Source organism: Lithobates pipiens, unplaced genomic scaffold (assembly GCF_037356315.1).
Source record: "Lithobates pipiens isolate NorthernLeopardFrog02 unplaced genomic scaffold, aLitPip1_a1.2 Scaffold_4, whole genome shotgun sequence".
Taxonomy (NCBI): domain Eukaryota; kingdom Metazoa; phylum Chordata; class Amphibia; order Anura; family Ranidae; genus Lithobates; species Lithobates pipiens.
In genome coordinates, this window is record NW_027507852.1 from 2651138 (window position 1) to 2671032 (window position 19895).

The following is a 19895-nucleotide window of genomic DNA, read 5'->3' on the forward strand; positions in this document are numbered from 1 at the left end:
TCTAGCGTGATATAAACAAATAACGTAAAATGTGCAAATATCGCAAAAACACTATGTGACATAAATCACAAAAAAATCCAAAAAAGAAATAAATAAAAATGAAAAAAAGTCCATCAAGAAAAGCAGAGATCCAAACGAATGTTCCAGTGCTATTCAGTATCTCAGCATCCAGATGTGATAGTATGTGTAACAATCATGCCGTGTAAACACCAATGCAAACGTGCTTCACAAAATTGAAAAAAGCAATCCACCTTCAGTGCTACTCCAGTGCACCCCCCGTTTCCCCCAGCCTCTCACCTCAATAACAGACCCCTCAGGGTCAAACAGACTTGTGGGGGAAATGCAGATATGGCTCCTTTTGGTACTTCATATAGCTTCACACATATGCTCCAATATCACCGGTCATCGGGAAAAGAAAGGGGACTCTCATGTGCAGTAACGTAATTTATTAAAAAACGACATAAAATATCCACTTACATTGAATTTCGAATCTCGCGCTTGTACAGATAGAACGTCCGGTCTCGGCCGCGACTGGAAGTAACGAACGTGACACCTGGCTCCTCCCTGACACGTTGCGTCACAGACACGTGACTTTTTCACATGTCACTGGAACATTCGTTTGAATCTCTGCTTTTCTTGATGGACTTTTTTTCATTTTTATTTATTTCTTTTTTGGATTTTTTTGTGATTTATGTCACATAGTGTTTTTGCGATATTTGCACATTTGTTTATATCACGCTAGATTTAGGCGTTTTTGTACACTTTATTGTGTTCTGCATGTATATGAAAGCACAGTGTTTTGCTAATTTTGCACATTTATTTATGTACTGACTATAGCTTGTTTACTTATTTACACTTTGATAGGTGTTCTAATTATTAAAAAAAAAAGGGGGTAGCGCTACATATTTCTTATTTTTTAATGAATTCCAGATTTTCAGAGTGATTTGCATTGAAATCGGTCGAAAAAAGATTGACCGATTCAAATTATGTGTGAAGAATAGCTGGTTGTTATGGAGTTGGCCCGGGAAGCTGGCTGCAACGTCTTTAACAACCGAAGACTCATCAGCTGTCAGCGGGCTTCCCCACTGACAATTTAAATGTACACAAAAGAATGCCAGTGTTGCGTTAGATTAAGCGACCCCTCAGATTTGGTAACAGAAGTGACATTACCAGCAAAAGTTGCATACTGCGCATGCGCAACGCGATCCAGAATGGCCGATATGTGTTCCAATAGGTTTCCTAATCTGACAGAACACGAAGGTGGCAGCGGACATCTTGTTACGCCCAGGCAAGTCTGGAATTTCACAATTGTTTTAGCAGTAAAGTCAGCTTATATAGTGGAATAAAGTATTGTAAATCTGTGATACTGTTTTCATGTTAAATTTGAAAACCAGTTGCAAGCATGCAGTCAGAAGGTGGCAACGGCCATCTCGGTACACCCCGCACTGTTCAGCACCAAACTGATAGTCATAAGGGGGCGATGACATTTTTGAACACCCTCACTAGATCGCATTGATATTCTGTACATCAGTATACTGTATGTAAGCTCAGTTTACTGCTAAAATAACTGATATTCAAGACTTGCCTGGGTGTAACAAGATTTCCGCTGTCACTATCGTGTTCTGTCAGATTAGGAAACCTATTGGAATGCATAGCAGCCAGGGGTGGACTGACAACTCATGGGGCCCCCAGGCAATAGGAGATTATGGGGCCCCCGGGCAATAGGAGAAGATTATGGAGCTCCCAGGCAATAGATTATGGAGCCACACAGTATACACACACATAGTATACGCACACAGAATACAAATAAACACACTAAAAAATGTGAGGCAGGTGAGGCAGCTATAATCTTGGGATTTAAAAAAATATATATATTTTTACATACTGTTCCTGGTTTTATTAAGGCTGGCAACCCTGATGGGGCCCCTTAGTGGAATGGGGCCCTCGGACAGTGCCCGAATGGTCAGTCCGCCCCTGAGAGCAACCATGCCAGAAATATAAAAACCCCAGCAGTGATCAAATACCATCAAAAGAAAGCTCTACTTGTGGGAACAAAATGATACAAAATGTATTTGGGTACAGTGTAACATGACTGCGCAATTGTCATTCAAAGTGTGACAGCTCTTAAAGCTAAAAATTGGCTTGGGCAGGAAGTGCCCGGTATTGAAGTGGTTAAAGAGGAAGTAAGCTTCCTCTGCAAACTTTTACCTATAGGTGAGCCTATAATAAGGCTTATCTATAGGTAATGAAAATATCTCCTAAACATGTACAGTTTAGGAGATTTTTCCAGTGCATGCAGCCAGTGAGATTATGCATGCACTCTGAAGGAACGGATCTGATCTGAATCTGAATTGTTCCAAAACTTTAGAATTAATTAGAAAATGGATATACAAAACAAAACTCAACGAATTTCAATTAAATTTGTTATTATTTCATTCGGAGTTTCGGATATATCTAAATCTCAGAATGACCAAAAATGTGTCCAAATTTATATTCAGACTGAAACTAATTGCACTGCTGCACTATATATATATATATATATATATATATATATATATATATATATATGTGTATAATATAAGCACACCCCGTATATATATATATATATATATATATATATATATATATATTACTGTACAATATAAATATATATATATATATATATATATATATATATACATACATATATTTTTTTAAATGGCAACACACCACAACACACATACAGTATACCACAAGTAGGAAGGTGTGGAGCCAGCCTCAAACAACAAGAAAGAGCAGTGGTGTGTTCATTGTATCCAGTGGAACTATAAAAGAAGACACATGCAGGGATGTGGAGTTTTGCACAGAGAATGAATGATGTCTAAGTCATTTACCATACAGATACTCCTGGTTTAACGACTGCCTGGACTTACGACCAGCTCTCCCCACCTGAACAATGCAATATATCATTGTATTTTACAGTACAGTACAGAATTTCTCATTTGTATTCTGTACCTATACAAATTAAAACCGTTATTGAGTTGGAGTTTTGTGTTTAGACCTTTTTTTTCACAATACAGTAGTTAAGAATGCTTAAAATATTTATTACTTGTGGCTCCTCGTTTAACAACCAATTCGTTTAATGATCTGGTCTTTGGAACAGAACCTGGCCGTTAATTGAGGAGACCCTGTATATGCGAAATGATTATGCAGAAGGAAGTAGGAGGAGAGACCACCTGTGTTCAACAGTGTATTGAACGTAGGTTCACTTCAATAACTAATACTGTTCACTTAACATTGATACCTTCTGGGCTTACCTTCAGAGGAAAGGTATACCCCACTGGTCCTCCACAGGTTAAAGCGTGACCCCACCCCACTTTCTATTGCTAACATTTCCTGCCAGGACATATGAAGATTTGAATTGGTTTTAAGGCCCCTTTCCCCTTTCAAACATGCAGTCCGTTGACAGATGAAAAATACATTGATGATCATCCAGTTACATCAGTTTGCATCTACCTAAGGGTGTCGTGGCCCTAATCCTCTCTCACACAGTTCTATTTAAGAGACAATAAATCTCTTGCATTCAAAAAGTGTCTGGCGCCCACATGTACATCTTGCATTACATCCACCATGCCGTGTAACCCACTCTACACTGAAGGATGTCAGCTGTCCTTAACTTTGGAGGTCACCATTAGGCTTCAGGGGCCCCAGGACTTGGTGTACACAGCCTATTGTATTAGAATGTGCACCCCAGAGCATAAAAGCACATATGTGTATATCAGCAGAGCAGTGGAAAGTTTGAGTAGCGCAGAGATTTGTGCCAGTAGAGCAGTGGACAGTGTCAGAAGTTTTTTATTTTATTCTTTTTTACCATTTTATTTTTGTAATAGTTTTGTTTTTCACAATTTTATTTTTGTAATTTTTTTTTAAATTTTTTTTTTTTACAATTTTTTTAGGAGCCCCATTGGGGGGTCCTTGGTGAAATATCAAGGGTCTAAACAGAACCCTGATGTCCCATAAACAAACATAGTTTACTATGCTTCAGGTAAAAACGAACACAGGAGCGATTGGTACAGATCACTCACTGTGTTCATCCAGAAAAGGAAGGGGTAAATGAAATATTTACCAGCCCCTTCCTCTGCTCTCCTTCCTGAAACACCCCCCCCCCCCCTGCAGCAGCTGGTGGAATAGGTTAGCAGGGAAGCTGGCAGCACTGCAGGGAGGAGACAGGGGGCGTCAGGAAGCAGGGGGAATCAGCACTGTATGGGGTGATTAGGGTGTGCCCAAGCACACCCGACACACCCTGTGCACACGCCTATGTACAGGGGGCTTATGCAGTGTAAACTGATAGAGTGAAATGGGTAAAGCTGAATCATTAATGCAGTGTCTTATCAATATGAGTTGTATTATTCCCTAGAAGAGGTACCTTTTCTTAGATGCCTCATAAATACACAAGAAACATATCAATTTAAATCATTAAGATTTTCTGCTTTTACCGCAAGGAAAGATTTTTTTTCATTTTTTTTTAAAGCATAAGGTTGTCTAGATACAGATTAGAGAATTCACGGGCACTCTCGTTTATGCAACAAGCTGAAATAGAACATTTGTGTTGTGACAGCAGGAAACCTGCAATACTCTGAAGATCCTTTTGTAACATCCTGCACAGCCTCTTTTCTAAGGCTTTTTTAGGTCGGACTAAAATATTTTCAAATGGACTGATTCATACTCCTGCACTTGACTTTAGGATATTTTCATCTGGGACTTCAGCATCATGACAGAGGCAGTAAGTAAAAGTTTACATGTCATTGCAGAATACTAATGAAATGAAATCCTGCCTGCCCAAATATGCTGGATGACATTTATGGCAAAAAAGAATGTAGTAGCATTGCACACAATTGTACAATACTGTATGAATGTCTACTTGCATAAATATTGTACTTAATGTAAACGGTGTGATATGCCACAACAAGCAACGCATGGCATAGTATTCTTTTATTTGAGCTTAGTAGCTATAGAAATAATATGCAGTCTGAATAAATGATCGGCAGTATGAATCAAAGCATATATTATGTGGCATGAAATTGCTTTCAGCTAAATGTTTCTATTAATGTTGTTATAAGATTTTCCCAGACTATACACACTAAAGTATTTTTTACATTCTGAAGAAACAGTAAAAGCATTTTAAAATAAGTGTTCTTATTCAAATACTTTTATTAGTACAGAAAATAGCAACGTTTGCAAATTAACCCCAAGGGGAAGGGGTAAAACAAAATGCACACTAATGCACCAAATTAACTGGGACGCAGCCTTCAAAAGCATGTTAGCAAACATTGAACATTTATTGACTGTAGTACAGCACTATACGTGGAAATATAAATAGCCTCATATGTCCAACTTGTTGTGCAAGGCTAAGGGGAAAAAAGGGGGACCACTCTTAACAGCCAAACCTATGAATAATATCTTGTAATATATAACATTCAAGGGACAGCAGACATTATATGGAATGAAGAACTAGGGGTCTAGGGGATGGCAAAATTAGGAAACTGGGTACATTTACCTCTGTAGCTTTAGGCCTTTTGGAGAAATTGGTTTTCAAAGTTCACTGCAGAAACACTGAAGCCTTAGTTCTGTTCTTATTACTTTTATTGCAGCAGAATCTTGGCACCCTGCCAGTAATGTAAACACACAGCAGGTGTTTCTAAGGCTGGCCATACATGTCCAACTTTCTTGTACAATTTTCCTTTAGATTTACCAAAAAACATATAAAATTATATAATAATGATATATAAAATGAAACAACACTTAAATTGTATTCAGTTAGGCAGGCCCTTGCCCTATATAGTAAATCTAAAGAAAATTGGACAGAAAATGTATAATGTATGGCCAGCCTAAGTTGTTAAACTGAAACCTGACATTAGAGTCTTTGTTGTGATCTTTGAGAATGAAATATTTCACAGTACATGCAACACGAGAGGCCAGGGATAGCTTTTTAGAACTCATTGCATTTATTATTTAGGGCATATTAATGACTTCATGGGGTGGATTTACTAAAGGCAAATCGACGGTGCCCACTTTGAACCTAGCACTGCTTGTTCAGAATATGTAAATCTGTCTATAGCATGCATGGGTACAAGTGCACCTTCGTTTTTTTTTCAACAAACATTCAACAAAAGATATATAGTATAATTATACTGTGAAGAGATGACTGACTACTCAAAGTGATTAGATCTCTATCTAAATAGAGATCCATCCAAAACTTTATTTTTTTTTTTTTTTTTTTATGGTGGGTGATAAGGATGGGCTGTGTTTAATTTGCAGTCCTATTAGTTAAACATTGCTGTGTATTTTCATCTGTATCTTGATTTAATGATAGAGGATTACTCACTGTTGTCTCTTGGGGAATTTCTTCTTTCTTTCTGGATCATCTTCAAAAACAAAAATAATAAATCTAATAAAAAAAAAAAATAATAAACTACATTTGAGTTTTTATAGAGATGTTATTTTCCTGATTTAATGCAAAGAGTAACAAACTTTAACATTTAAAAAAACAACACACACAACTGTACAGCTATTTTATGGAGGTTGATTTACTAAAGGCAAATGCACTTTGCAAACGCAGTTGCACTCGGAGCTTAGTAAATGGGGTAAAGCTCTGCAAAAATGCTGTTTGTTTTTTTTTCCTTGGGTATTCCTTACAAAGTGAAGCTTTTCCCCATTTAATAAGCTCTGAGTGCAACTGTACTTTCAAAGTGCGCACCATCTATTTGCCTATAGTAAATCTACCCCATTAAGTCATTAATATGCCCTAAATGATAAATGCAATTTAAAATTGCATTAAATATGCTATGTTGATTCATTCTTATAAGTAGGAATATAAACTGTCTCAATTTTAGGACGCCAAGCATTAATATTCTTGACCACATGCCAATGTCAGTAAAGTCACTGAGCTGGCTGTCTGTATTATCTCAGTCTCTTTGAGCAGTATTAATTCTGACCTGAGACCCCTGTGGTTAGTAAGGTACAGCAGCTGAAAGGAGACCCAAAGTGAAAAGTGATTTTTTTTTTTTTTTTTACTGGCATCAATACTAATCTGACACTGTGTTTCCAGGAGTGCTCAGCCTTGAGAAATTCCAGGCGAAAGTGGCTTCAAAAGACAAATTAAATTTTAATTCAACAGAGTCGCTTTAATCATCAGTGTCCAAGTTGCAGAAAGTGTAGATCAAAGACATCGGGGGACATGTTGAAGCTGTGTTGGGGGTGGTTGCCATCTGTAAGTCATAAGGCCATCTGATCAGCCAACTGATCACTTCAACACTGCATGCAAGAGCTAGGTAGAGGAGCACAGGTTCCAGACTACAAGGACAACTTTAATGGAGGTAAAAATATATATTGCATTTCTATGCTGCACCTGTTCTAGCCATAATCTTGACAGTTGTATGAACAGGTTTTGACCACAGTGACCTGCCAGCTGCAATGCTTTCCTTGTTCCTAGAAACCATTTGATGGAAATGAATTAACGGTGCCAGCTAAAAGGCAGTTTTGTTAGATTTTCATATAATTGTGATTATTTGGTCACTCCAAACTAGGAAATGACAGAATTATTAGTTGGCAAATTGCTTTGTTTTAAAGATGATGGAAAATGGGCAGTTTCTAATGCTTCTTTTATTGTGATAGAGCTGCTCCGAAGAGCCGATGTTGCTTTTCCCTGTGCAAACTTGATACAAATGAATGGAGATAGGAACAGCCCTCCTGCCATGACTCTGGCATGTCAAAAGGGTAGCAGTCCAGGTTGGGGGTTCCAGTAAATAAACTGTACAAATAATATTTTGTTAGTTTAGTGTAGGATAGGAATCTAGCTCCTAGGAAAAATACAGTTAGGGCCATAAATATTTGGACAGTGACACAAGTTTTGTTATTTTAGCTGTTTACAAAAACATGTTCAGAAATACAATTATATATATAATATGGGCTGAAAGTGCACACTCCCAGCTGCAATATGAGAGTTTCCACATCCAAATCGGAGAAAGGGTTTAGGAATCATAGCTCTGTAATGCATAGCCTCCTCTTTTTCAAGGGACCAAAAGTAATTGGACAATGGACTCTAAGGGCTGCAATTAACTCTGAAGGCGTCTCCCTCGTTAACCTGTAATCAATGAAGTAGTTAAAAGGTCTGAGGTTGATTCCAGGTGTGTGGTTTTGCATTTGGAAGCTGTTGCTGTGACCAGACAACATGCGGTCAAAGGAACTCTCAATTGAGGTGAAGCAGAACATCCTGAGGCTGAAAAAAAAGAAAAAATCCATCAGAGAGATAGCAGACATGCTTGGAGTAGCAAAATCAACAGTCGGGTACATTCTGAGAAAAAAGGAATTGACTGGTGAGCTTGGGAACTCAAAAAGGGCTGGGCGTCCACGGAAGACAACAGTGGTGGATGATCGCCGCATACTTTCTTTGGTGAAGAAGAACCCGTTCACAACATCAACTGAAGTCCAGAACACTCTCAGGGAAGTAGGTGTATCTGTCTCTAAGTCAACAGTAAAGAGAAGACTCCATGAAAGTAAATACAAAGGGTTCACATGTAGATGCAAACCATTCATCAATTCCAAAAATAGACAGGCCAGAGTTAAATTTGCCCAAAAACACCTCAAGAAGCCAGCTCAGTTCTGGAAAAGTATTCTATGGACAGATGAGACAAAGATCAACCTGTACCAGAATGATGGGAAGAAAAAAGTTTGGAGAAGAAAGGGAATGGCACATGATCCAAGGCACACCACATCCTCTGTAAAACATGGTGGAGGCAACGTGATGGCATGGGCATGCATGGCTTTCAATGGCACTGGGTCACTTGTGTTTATTGATGACATAACAGCAGACAAGAGTAGCCGGATGAATTCTGAAGTGTACCGGGATATACTTTCAGCCCAGATTCAGCTAAATGGTGCAAAGTTGATCGGATGGCGCTTCATAGTACAGATGGACAATGACCCCAAGCATACAGCCAAAGCTACCCAGGAGTTCATGAGTGCAAAAAAGTGGAACATTCTGCAATGGCCAAGTCAATCACCAGATCTTAACCCAATTGAGCATGCATTTCACTTGCTCAAATCCAGACTTAAGACGGAAAGACCCACAAACAAGCAAGACCTGAGGGCTGCGGCTGGAAAGGCCTGGCAAAGCATTAAGAAGGAGGAAACCCAGCGTTTGGTGATGTCCATGGGTTCCAGACTTAAGGCAGTGATTGCCTCCAAAGGATTTGCAACAAAATATTGAATAAATAAATATTTTGTTTGGGTTATGTTTATTTGTCCAATTACTTTTGAGCTCCTAAAATGTGGAGTATTTGTAAAGAAATGTGTACAATTCCTACATTTTCTATCAGGTATTTTTGTTCAACCCTTCAAATTAAACGTTACAATCTGCACTTGAATTCTGTTGTAGAGGTTTCATTTCAAATCCAATGCGGTGGCATGCAGAGCCCAACTTGCGAAAATTGTGTCACTGTCCAAATATTTATGGCCCTAACTGTATATGCCCCTCAAAGTACCTTGTCCCCATGTTGATGGGGAGAAGGGCCTCATCCCCACAACCCTTGCCCAGTGGTTGTGGGGGTCTTTCATAAATGAAATAGGATTTTTTTATATTTATAAAAAAGGCAAACGGATGAACCTGCAACTTTTTGACCCCCAGAATATATATGTATGCAGATAAACCCAATCTTACAACTCAAATAATGATTGCTCAGATTCCTAAATTGCATCAATCTTTGCAGATCCGACAGAGCTACCTGCATATATTCAAAAGACTCCTTGAGAAAAGGGACCCTATATGGCCTCAAAGCATTGGTTATTTGACCTGACATTTTGTTTTTTAAATTGCTGGAACTGAATTATTGAAGTGCTGGTGACTTTTTATCTTTTTCTTTGCCTGTTTTCCCACAGTAAAACGCATACATACATTACTGCATGAAAATATAAAGTAGAAATCCAAGATAGATAGATAGATAGGAGGAAAATGTAACAGATTTCAGTAATAATGACATTTCTGTTCAAATTAAACATGAATCAAATCATATCTAAGAAATATTTATGGTTAAAGTGATATGAAACTTTTATTTATTTGAGTTTTGGTAGAGGGGGTCCACACTTACATTATATGGCAATTCTTTTGATTCTCTTTAAAATTCCCTGTTTTGCTCCCCTGCCGCTGGTTCCCAATCCTCTGACACCCCCTGCCTGTTTGTGGGTGTCACATTAGCTAGCTGATAAGGAGTCACCTGTGCTTATGCACTCAAGCTCTGTGCTGTGTGCATCCATAGACACACACAGTGCCCCACATGCCATGCCCCAGCTCCTTTCAAACCCCTCCTAGCAATTTGAATGATGGCAGAAGGAGATATTTGCTATGGTACCTTCAGTACTCCCCCTATGCCTGGAAGATCATGAAATTTGTAATTACATTTACATTCGGCCATACTACATGAAAGCAGACCTTCACTTTCTCTAAACACTAGCCATTCTACACCTCCAATTCCCTGTTACACATTTGCATTTGTTTTTTTTTTGGAAGGGGTTGCTCATGAAAACTTCCTTATTCTTTGCCTTGGCAAGCATGATGGAGCCTTTTGTCTGCCCAACCACAGCCTCCTAGGTTAAAAATGACACCTCAAATGAGGTTTCAGAACAGTCTACTTTCATCCTTTGATCTGGCGCATGTACAGGGGAAAGCTGGCTGTAGGTGATCAGGGAATGACAACCATCCCACCAAATCAATGATAACACATCACAGGAAAGAAAAAATGCTGAAACAATTTTGGATGCAAGGAAGACAGTGCTTGATTTCATAGGATGCAGGGCCGGATTAAGATCACCATAGGCCTGGTGCTGAGGATTTTGGTGGGGTTTTTATAAAAAAACTAAAAAATAAATAAAAATGCAAACAATTTTTTGTTATAATGAATTAAATTAAATAGAGAGAGGGAGGATGAGAGAGAGAGAAGATGGAAGAGTCCGTGACCCGCAGCACTGGAGGGCTCAGTCTGACAGGTAAGTGTACCCTAATGTGCTAATATGCTGCGCATACTTGTACATTATGGCATAACCTACCTCAGGGCCTCTAAAAAGTAGTAATGTTAGTGAAGTTTACTACCTCTTTAATATCACAGGATCCCAGGAGCCTCTCATGGGGCCCTTGGGCGGTGCCAAAGTGCATAGTTGCCAAGATTTCAAAAATATTTTCAGGGACACTTTTTTACCAGTGGTATATTTAGAGTAGCTGACATCCCCTATGTTCCTCTATACATCACAATAGTAATCACAAAATTAAATGAATACTAATAATGGGCAGAACAAATATGAGGACTGAGAAGATTTCCTTTAGTTGAACTAACAAGTGTGCCCATTCTAGAGCTGGTAACATTGAGGATATTCAATATAATTTTAAAGAACAGTTTTTTTTGGGTAAGAGGCATAGTGGAGAAGTATGGATGGTATAAAACTGGGATGTATGTGTGGGTGAGAGAGAGTAAGTAGAGGGTATAACAGTGGGCACTATGTACAGGAAAGGAGTGTGTAGGGTATGGCAGTGGGCACTATGTACAGGAGATGAGTGTGCAGACTATGACAGTGGGCACTATGTATAGGAGAGATGTGTGGAGGGTATGACAGAGGGCAGTATGTACAGGAGAGGAGTGTGGAGGGTATGACAGCGGGCACTATGTACAGGTGAGGAGGATGAAGGAATCTGGGAAGGAAAAATGTAAAGGCTTGTGGAATGATGTTTAGGAACTGTGTAGTGGTTAAGTGGGCCATACATGGATTGAAATAGTCAATCTCTGTATGGGCTAGCTGGTTATACACAAGTCAATCAATTAATCGACTTGAGTACAACCAGCCTGTCAGGTTTTTCCCCAAACAATCAGTGCTGCCAGCTATAGTTAGCAACACTGATCATTGTATTCTGTATGTAGGGAAGGCTCCCCACTGGCAGAACACAAGAACACTTCTGGAGTGATTCCCCCATCCACAGATCAGCAGGTGAGAGGGTGTGTGGGGACAGGCTGGGTAGAGAGGTCTTTCAGCAGGGGGTGTGAGGTGGTCATGGAGGGATATCAATCAACAGGTGGGGGGAGTAACTGGGAGTGATATCTTTTGGAGTAGGGTCTGTCATCTGCAGGTTGGGAAATGGTCACCTGTGATATAAGTTGAAGGGAGGTGGCCAACATGGGAAGTGGCAGGGGAGTGACCTGGTTGGTGGTGAGTGTAAAATGGTTGATGTGTTTCAAGTTTCTTTCACATTTGCGGTAATGCTTACTGCCCTCTGAAAAGTGATCTGTGTTGAATTGCTTTTCAACGAGTGGTATAGCAGCAGCTGACAGGTATTCATGAGGTGCTACTGCAGCCTCCTTGTTTTTTTTGTTTTTCTTTACATTGCTTAATGGTATTTTTACATTGTTGGACTATGCTGCTACTGTGAGCGAGTTTGGCTTGCAGTTGGAGAGTGGTCCCATTGAAATCAATAGGTGAGTTTGACAGACGGTGCTCCCTATCAAACTCTGCATGCTGAGTTAAAGATGCCCCAGCTAAAGAAATTACAAAAAAAGTCCCAGCTGTGAAGTAAAGCATCACAGCTACAGCATTCGTACAGCCCTGTCCAAATGTATTTTTACAATTTGGGTCAGGGACGTGGTGAGGTACTGGCTAGTAACATACACACAGGTTAAATATGCCGTGAATGTTAGAGCGAGAGCAATAATTCTAGCACTAGACCGCCTCTTATACTCTAAGCCTGTAACCTGTAAAAAAATTTAAAGCGTCGCCTATGGAGATTTTTAAGTACTGAAGTTTGGCGCCCTTCCACAAGTGTGTGCAATTGTAAAGTGTGACATGTTAGGTATCTATTTACTCGGCGTAACATCATCTTTCATAGTATACAAAATAATTGGGCTAACTTTAGTTTTTTTTTTTTTTTATTTATTTATGAAACAGTTTCCTTCCAGAAAAACAAGTTTGAAAAATTGCTGCTCAAATAGTGTGTAACATAAAAAGTTGCAACGACCGTCATTTTATTACCTAGGGTGTCTGCTAAAACAATATATATATATATATATATATATATATATATATATATATATAATGTTTGGGGGTTCTGAGTAATTTTATAGCAAATAAATTATGATTTTTACATGTGGGAGAGAAATGTCAGAATTGGCCTGGGGGGTAAGGGGTTAAAGCGGAGTTCCACCCATTTAAAAGTCAGCTGCTACAAAAAGTGTAGCTGCTGACTTGTAATAATCAGACGCTCACCTGTCCCACAGTCCAGTGATGCGAGTGAACGAAGCTCAGCTCCTCTCCCCCTTCTCTCTGTGGCGCTGGCCTTGTAACTGTGGGCGCCCGGCTGTGGCTTCAGAGCCGGGCACACACTGCGCATGCGTGAGCCGCACTGCACGCTGTGAATTGTTGGGCAATCTTCTGTGACATGTACCAGAAGATTGCAGGGAGGGAGGGGGGAGAGGTGAACTTTCTCCCGGCGCTGCAGAGCCCCGGAGGAAGTGGGAGCTGGGTGCCTCTAAAAAGAGGGTGTCCGCCTCCCCCCAAAAAATGACATGCCAAATGTGGCATGCCAGGGGGTTACCTTCACTTAAAGCGGCAATTCCATTTTTGGGTGGAACTCCGATTTAATTACTGTAAGTAATATACAAATAATTACTACATGTTGTTTTTAAGGTCATTTACTATATTTTCAAAAACTGTACTCAAGCAGGTGAAGTTTGAAGTTATAACTTCCAACCAGTAATTTCACAGGAAATAGATAAATAATAAATGATTATGTTATAACATATAGCATAATAATATATCATTTAGCTTGTACCTTTTCAGCAGCAGAAGATTCTCATTCTCCTTAATTGTGTGAGAAAAACATGGGACTATGGGTAAAACTTATACCCATAACCCATGTTTTTTTCCTTGTCATTAGGGGGGCTGGGCTGGAAGGGAGCATGTGTCTTTTATTGGACAGCTGGAGCTAATGGTACTTTACCATTAGTCCAAGGCTCCAAGCTGTCCATTGAGCTCCATGCCTCTGACAAGAAGTGAGGAGAGGCACTGTGAGCTCATCCTCTCAGTCTGCTGCAGAGTGTGCCAGCTTGTATTTAAACTGGCCGCTCTGTATGTAGCTTCTGACAGGCTACGGAAGGAGCCCCGTATCTCCGGAGCCATAGGTCCTAGGAGCCCCAAATTTTGACCAGTGGTGGTGTAGGTCTGCCCAAATTTGGGGTCTCTACGACCCTCAAACTCGATCGTTTTATTTTTTTGGCAAATGGGCCTATCTTAAGGTAAGGGGCCTGGAGCTGCAGCTCCAATAGCCCCTATGGCCCTGATGGGATGGTAAGTATGTGTGGTTTTTTTTAAAGTCAGTTGCTCCAGCACTTTAAAAGTCAGTTGCTCTATATAAAGTTTATTTTTAAGTGAAACTTTTATTCATGTCTTTTATATTTCTCACTTTCTTTTTGCAGAGTACGATTATTGCTGTGATGGCCATAAGTACACCAAATTTGACAAGCTCTTCTAAGATCCCAACATCATCTGGATCTTCTGCCAGCCTTGGGATTGCCATCCTATCAATTGCATTTATTATTGGATTTCCAGGCAATGCTTTTATCATCTGGACTATATTATGTCGAATGAAAAAACGCACAGTAACCTGCCTACTAATTTTGCACTTGGCTATGGCAGATATCATGGTCTTACTCACAGCGCCATTTTTTCTCCATCTACTAGCCAATGGAAGATGGGTATTTGGACATATCATTTGTAAGATGTGTCATTATGCTAGCTGTTTGAGTATGTATGCCAGCATCTTTCTGATTACCTTCATGAGCATGGACCGTTTTTTAGCTGTAGCATTTCCTTTCACTTCTCAGAAGGTGAGAACAAAACCAGCTGTCAGGGGCATTGTAGCTACAATCTGGGTGCTTGCAGGTTTGATGGCCATCCCCATGTTATTTTACCGTGATGTTAAACCCCTCTTTGGTCGTTCTTTTTGCATACCATTTCATGGTTCAAAAAATGACACTTCCACTTCCCAACATATCATTTTTCAGTATACGTTTGAAACTGTAACAGGCTTCATCATCCCATTCACAGTCATTCTGTCCTGCTATGTTTTCATTGGACTGAGGCTACGCAGTGCCAAATTTCAGACCAAGAATAAGACAAGTCGTCTGGTAATCATGATTATAGTGACATTTGCACTCTTCTGGCTTCCCTATCAGTTAGTGAATATGATACAGGTCTCAGGGGAGCTGAACTCATCGGAAAAACTAAGAAAAGCAGCTCAAGCTGCCAGGCCCAATGCCACAGCCCTTGCCTTTCTCAGTAGTAGCGCGAATCCTATTTTGTATGTGTTTGCTGGAGGAAATTTCATTAGGAGTGCTGGGGTGGGATTCATGGCCAAGCTCTTTGAAGGCACTCATTCTGAGACCTCCAGTTTTCGTAAAATCTCCCAGGTCTTTCGCCAAAGAAGCCACACCGAATCTGTTGAGTTGGAAAAATGTAAAGAGCACGTAGAGCAAAGTAAACTATTTACAACCGATCAAAGTGATTGACAGTATGATGATGAAAAAAAAAACATGACATTTTCTGAGTGAGATACATTTCAAGCTTCGTTTTAAAACAATACAAGGAAAATGGAATGCTACCTCATGGATCATGTAATGTTCCCAAACCATAAAAAGGAGGTTTTTGGGGAGCCAAGATATTATTATATAACAGTTCCAACAGGCTACTTTTTTCAGATAAACTGATTTGATGACCTGGAAAAATGCACAGAGCATTCAAAGCAGTGTAAAACATTTGCAACTAGTCAGATTAACAGAGATTAATGAAAAACATGATATCTGACTGATGGGCCTCCTTTGTTTATAACTGGTAAAAAGGTAATACTTTGTTATGGATGATGCAAGACAAAAAAGACTGCATACAGCAATTCTAAAAGATTATACAGCAAGAAGATTTATTCTCAAATAGGGAATTTTCTTTTGGCGGGGGGCAGAAGGGGGGTGTGGTCACATTGTTCTTTTTTAATTATATCCTATAAATTGTTATTGTTTTCAAAGCATGCTCAAATTATATTTTGCATTAGAAAAATAATATATGTAAAATCTCTTATTTTCCTTTTAATCGATGGAAAAATAATAAACATTTGAATGTATAGCAGATAAAAATGATTTGCTGTTTAAAAGCACTGCTAATCTGCCATTAACCTGTATCCATCCCCGAAATAAAAAGAAAAAACAATCCCACAACTAAAAAAGGATGTGGGGGCATTTTATCTATTTTAGATAGATTGCTAGTAACATATGAGATAAGAAAATGTAATTATATATTTACCCCATATGACAAGAAATTACATTTGAAAGCACACATTTCCAAGGCAATTTCCCTATATGGAATAATACTAAGTATAACAGAGTAAAGCATGAGAGTTCAACAAGTCCAGAATGGCCTTATCGTACACAAATATACTCCAAAAAAATCTCAGCTGCCTCCGAGTCATATCTCCTCTAGGAGAAAACTGACCGCAGCCTTTTCACGCTAGTTCTCTGTGACACGTTATTACTAATATACCTACACCCTCTTCTGATGAATAACTAGTACATGTGCTCTGATGTTATTGTGTAGCTACCTTAAAAAAATAACTGCATTGGACACCTTGGTTATGCGTGGTCTTTTTGCATGATACCTGCCGCAGCCTGTCTTGACCTCATTCCTGATTTCTAACATCACTTGTCTGCTGCTTACACTGACCTTCGGTCTTGTTCCTAAGTGAATCTTCTTGTTGCCTCCCCTGATATCGAACTTATCTTCAACTATGCTCTTTTGATCTGGCTCTACTTGCACTTGTTTGTTTCTTACCTGTCAACTGTCACCAATGTGCAATTCCGGAAGCCCATACAGCCATGTTATATATCAATTACCACTTGGTGAGACCATGGATCCTGCAATGCCCCCCTTTCAAACGTTTTCCAAAGCTGGTCTCCTTGGGTTGAGTCCTATGCCTATGGCCACCACTCCTTTACTGATCTCTCTACCGAACCATTTCGCAGACTTGTTATGACTTTTTGAACCAGTCTCATATCCAGAGTATGAACTGCAGCCAGGTATCTCCCAGTTAGATGAAGTGTGCTTACCACAATCCATTTCATGCTGGGAAGGGGGGACCTTGTTTGGGCCTCACAACTTAGGGTAAAGTTTGATTCAGCTATATAACCTTCTAACCTTTCCTATAAGAGTGTGTTGGACCTACCCAAAACAGTGACCTTCACAATTCATTCTTAAGCCTCATACACACGATCGGCCTTTGTACAAACGTTCCCGTGGACTTTTGTACAAAGGGCGTAGTCCACAAGTTTGTATTGCATACACACAATCTGACTTTTTAGGCAACAAACATAAACGTAGTGACGTTTCAACGTACTGACGACACTTCAAAAGAGGACGTTCAATTACTCCAGCGCCACCTTTGGTCAACTTCTGTATTGTTGTCTGATCTTTTGCATTGGTTCTGAGCATGCGTGTTTGTACCTTGTACAAAAGTCCGATGGTTTTGCGTACACACGATCAGACTTTGCTCCATCGGACTTATGTTGTCAAAAAGTTTGTCCGTTTGCACAGCCAACAAAAGTCTGATGAAAACGGAAAAAGTTTGTCCAATGGAACGTACACACGGTTGGATGTTGCTCCAAAACAGCTAATTTGCATGTTTGTTGTCAAAAAGTTTGATCGTGTGTACGGGCCTTAACAATCATATCAGCATCCATCTCTGCAACTCGGAGACCACCCACTATCCAGGGAGGATAGTGGGGGAGATGTACTAAAACTGGAGCACTCAGAATATGGTGCAGCTGTGCATGGTATCCAATCAGCTTCTACCTTCAGCTTGTTCAATTAAGAGCTGACAATAATACCTGGAAGCTGATTGGCTTCTATGCAGGGCTGTATCCGATTTTGCACCATGTAGTTTTAGTAAATAACCCCCTGATGAGTGATGCAAACATGGATTTGTGGGTTATCACAGTGGCTTAGTAGTTAGCGTGTCTTTGCAGTACTAGAGCAAGTACACTATCTGCATGGAGTCTGCATATTCACCATTCAGGTACTCCTGTATCCTCCTACACTCCAAAGGCATGTTGGTAGGTTAAAGTGACACTTATGCCCTGTACACACGGTCGGACTTTCCAACGGAAAAAATGCGATCGGAACGTGTTGTCGGAAGATCCGATCATGTGTGGGCTCCATCGGACTAATTCCGTCGGAATTTCCGACACACAAAGTTTGAGAGCAGGATCTAAAATTTTCTGACAACAAAATCCAAACGTTTAAACTCTGATCGTGTGTAGACAATTCCGATGGACAAAGTGCCACGCATGCTCAGAATAAATTACAAGACGAAAGCTATTGGCTACTGCCCTCTTTATAGTCCCATTGTACGTACTGTACATTACCTCGTTCTGCATGATCGGGTTTTCTGACAACTTTGTGCGACCGTGTGTATGCAAGACAAGTTTGGGCCAAAATCCGTTGGAAAAAATCTGACTTAATCCATACACATTTACTACTAAGGCTCCATTCACACTTCTTTTGGGACTTTGGACATATAAAGTCGCATGACCAGTCCCAGCCCATGTAGTTCAATTAAAGCCGTTAAAATCTAAGCAGCTTAAAGTCACAGTGACTTTAAAAAGGCTTCTGCACTACTTTGATGTGATTTTCATGCAACTTGAGTGCCATAGACTGCAATGTAAATTCTCAAAAGTCGCTTGAAAGTCACATCCGAATGTTATCAATACGACAGTTATGCAAAAGTCAACAGCCAAAGTCGCATCCAAGTTGCACCCATCCAAGGTTGCATCAAGGTTGCAATGTAAAGTCACAATGAAAAACTCACGACTTTGGAGTTGCACCAGTGTGAATAAAGTCTTAATGGCCCTATAATTGATTTTTCATGAAATAGTTTCTTACTTTGTTTTTCTGCCTCCTTGTCACATCCTCTGTAAACCCTTAAACGTCTTATTTCCCCCTCAATTCTGGTTGTTTAGAAAGAGCAATACCATACCTCCAAATTTTCTGAGATGGGAACCAGGAACACCTATTAGCAAAAGTATGTAGGCATAGGACACGCCCCCTTCCATGCCCCCCTTAAGTTTTTTTTTTTACCACTATTATTGCTTTATACTGACGGTTGACATTTACAAATACAGAAATTTAGAAATTGGATGAAAGGTTTAGCACTGGGAAACACTTTTTGAATGATAAATAGTGCATTTTCTATACAACTATATCCAATTCAGCTCTTTGGGCGTACTATGTACGTCCAAAGAGTGAACCTTTAATTACAAGCTCATGCTTGCAGTAGCAGCAATCAGCTTGCATGCGTTTTTGTTCAGCCCACTCCTGGTTTCAAAATAAAAGTGATGCGGCAGCTTCATAGCTGTCGATCCCTTTTACAGAGCTGGTAGCGCGGTGCCTGCTCCCCCTCCCGCCAGCGGCTCCCCTCCTCCTGTCCTGCATTTATTGGAACACATCCACCAATTGAGGGAGAGAGACTGCAGTGAGACTGTGGCCAATCCATGCCTCGATCTCACATGCAAACAGTGAAACCGGAAGTGATGTCACTTTCAGATGCACCCTTTCCTGGCCAGCACAGCCAGGAAACACCTCTAACCAAGCCGATCTGTGCTTGGTTAAATGGTGTGAAAGGCATGGGGACATTGAGGTCTATTAGAATTTGGGAATTTTTTTGGAGCGTCTGGGTTGGAGCTTCGGGAGGTGCCAGGCCTGTGAATCGTTTACAGCAGCTGTTTACAGCAGCGGGAGGCCATCACTACCCAGGAGTGGGTGACAAGCCTTTTCAGTTGGTAATC

The 19895-nt window shown here is 40.0% G+C and overlaps 1 protein-coding gene across 1 annotated transcript; it reads left to right on the forward strand.

Annotated features, from left to right (window-relative positions):
* Nucleotides 1-4624: 4624 nt before the first annotated feature.
* LOC143956696 (leukotriene B4 receptor 1-like) lies at nt 4625-16183 on the forward strand. The gene is made up of 2 exons (XM_077466894.1): nt 4625-4762; nt 14487-16183. Exons 1-2 carry the CDS (start codon nt 4751-4753, stop codon nt 15576-15578), a joined length of 1104 nt encoding a protein of 367 aa, XP_077323020.1. The 5' UTR covers nt 4625-4750; the 3' UTR covers nt 15579-16183.
* The last annotated feature ends 3712 nt before the right edge of the window (nt 16184-19895 follow it).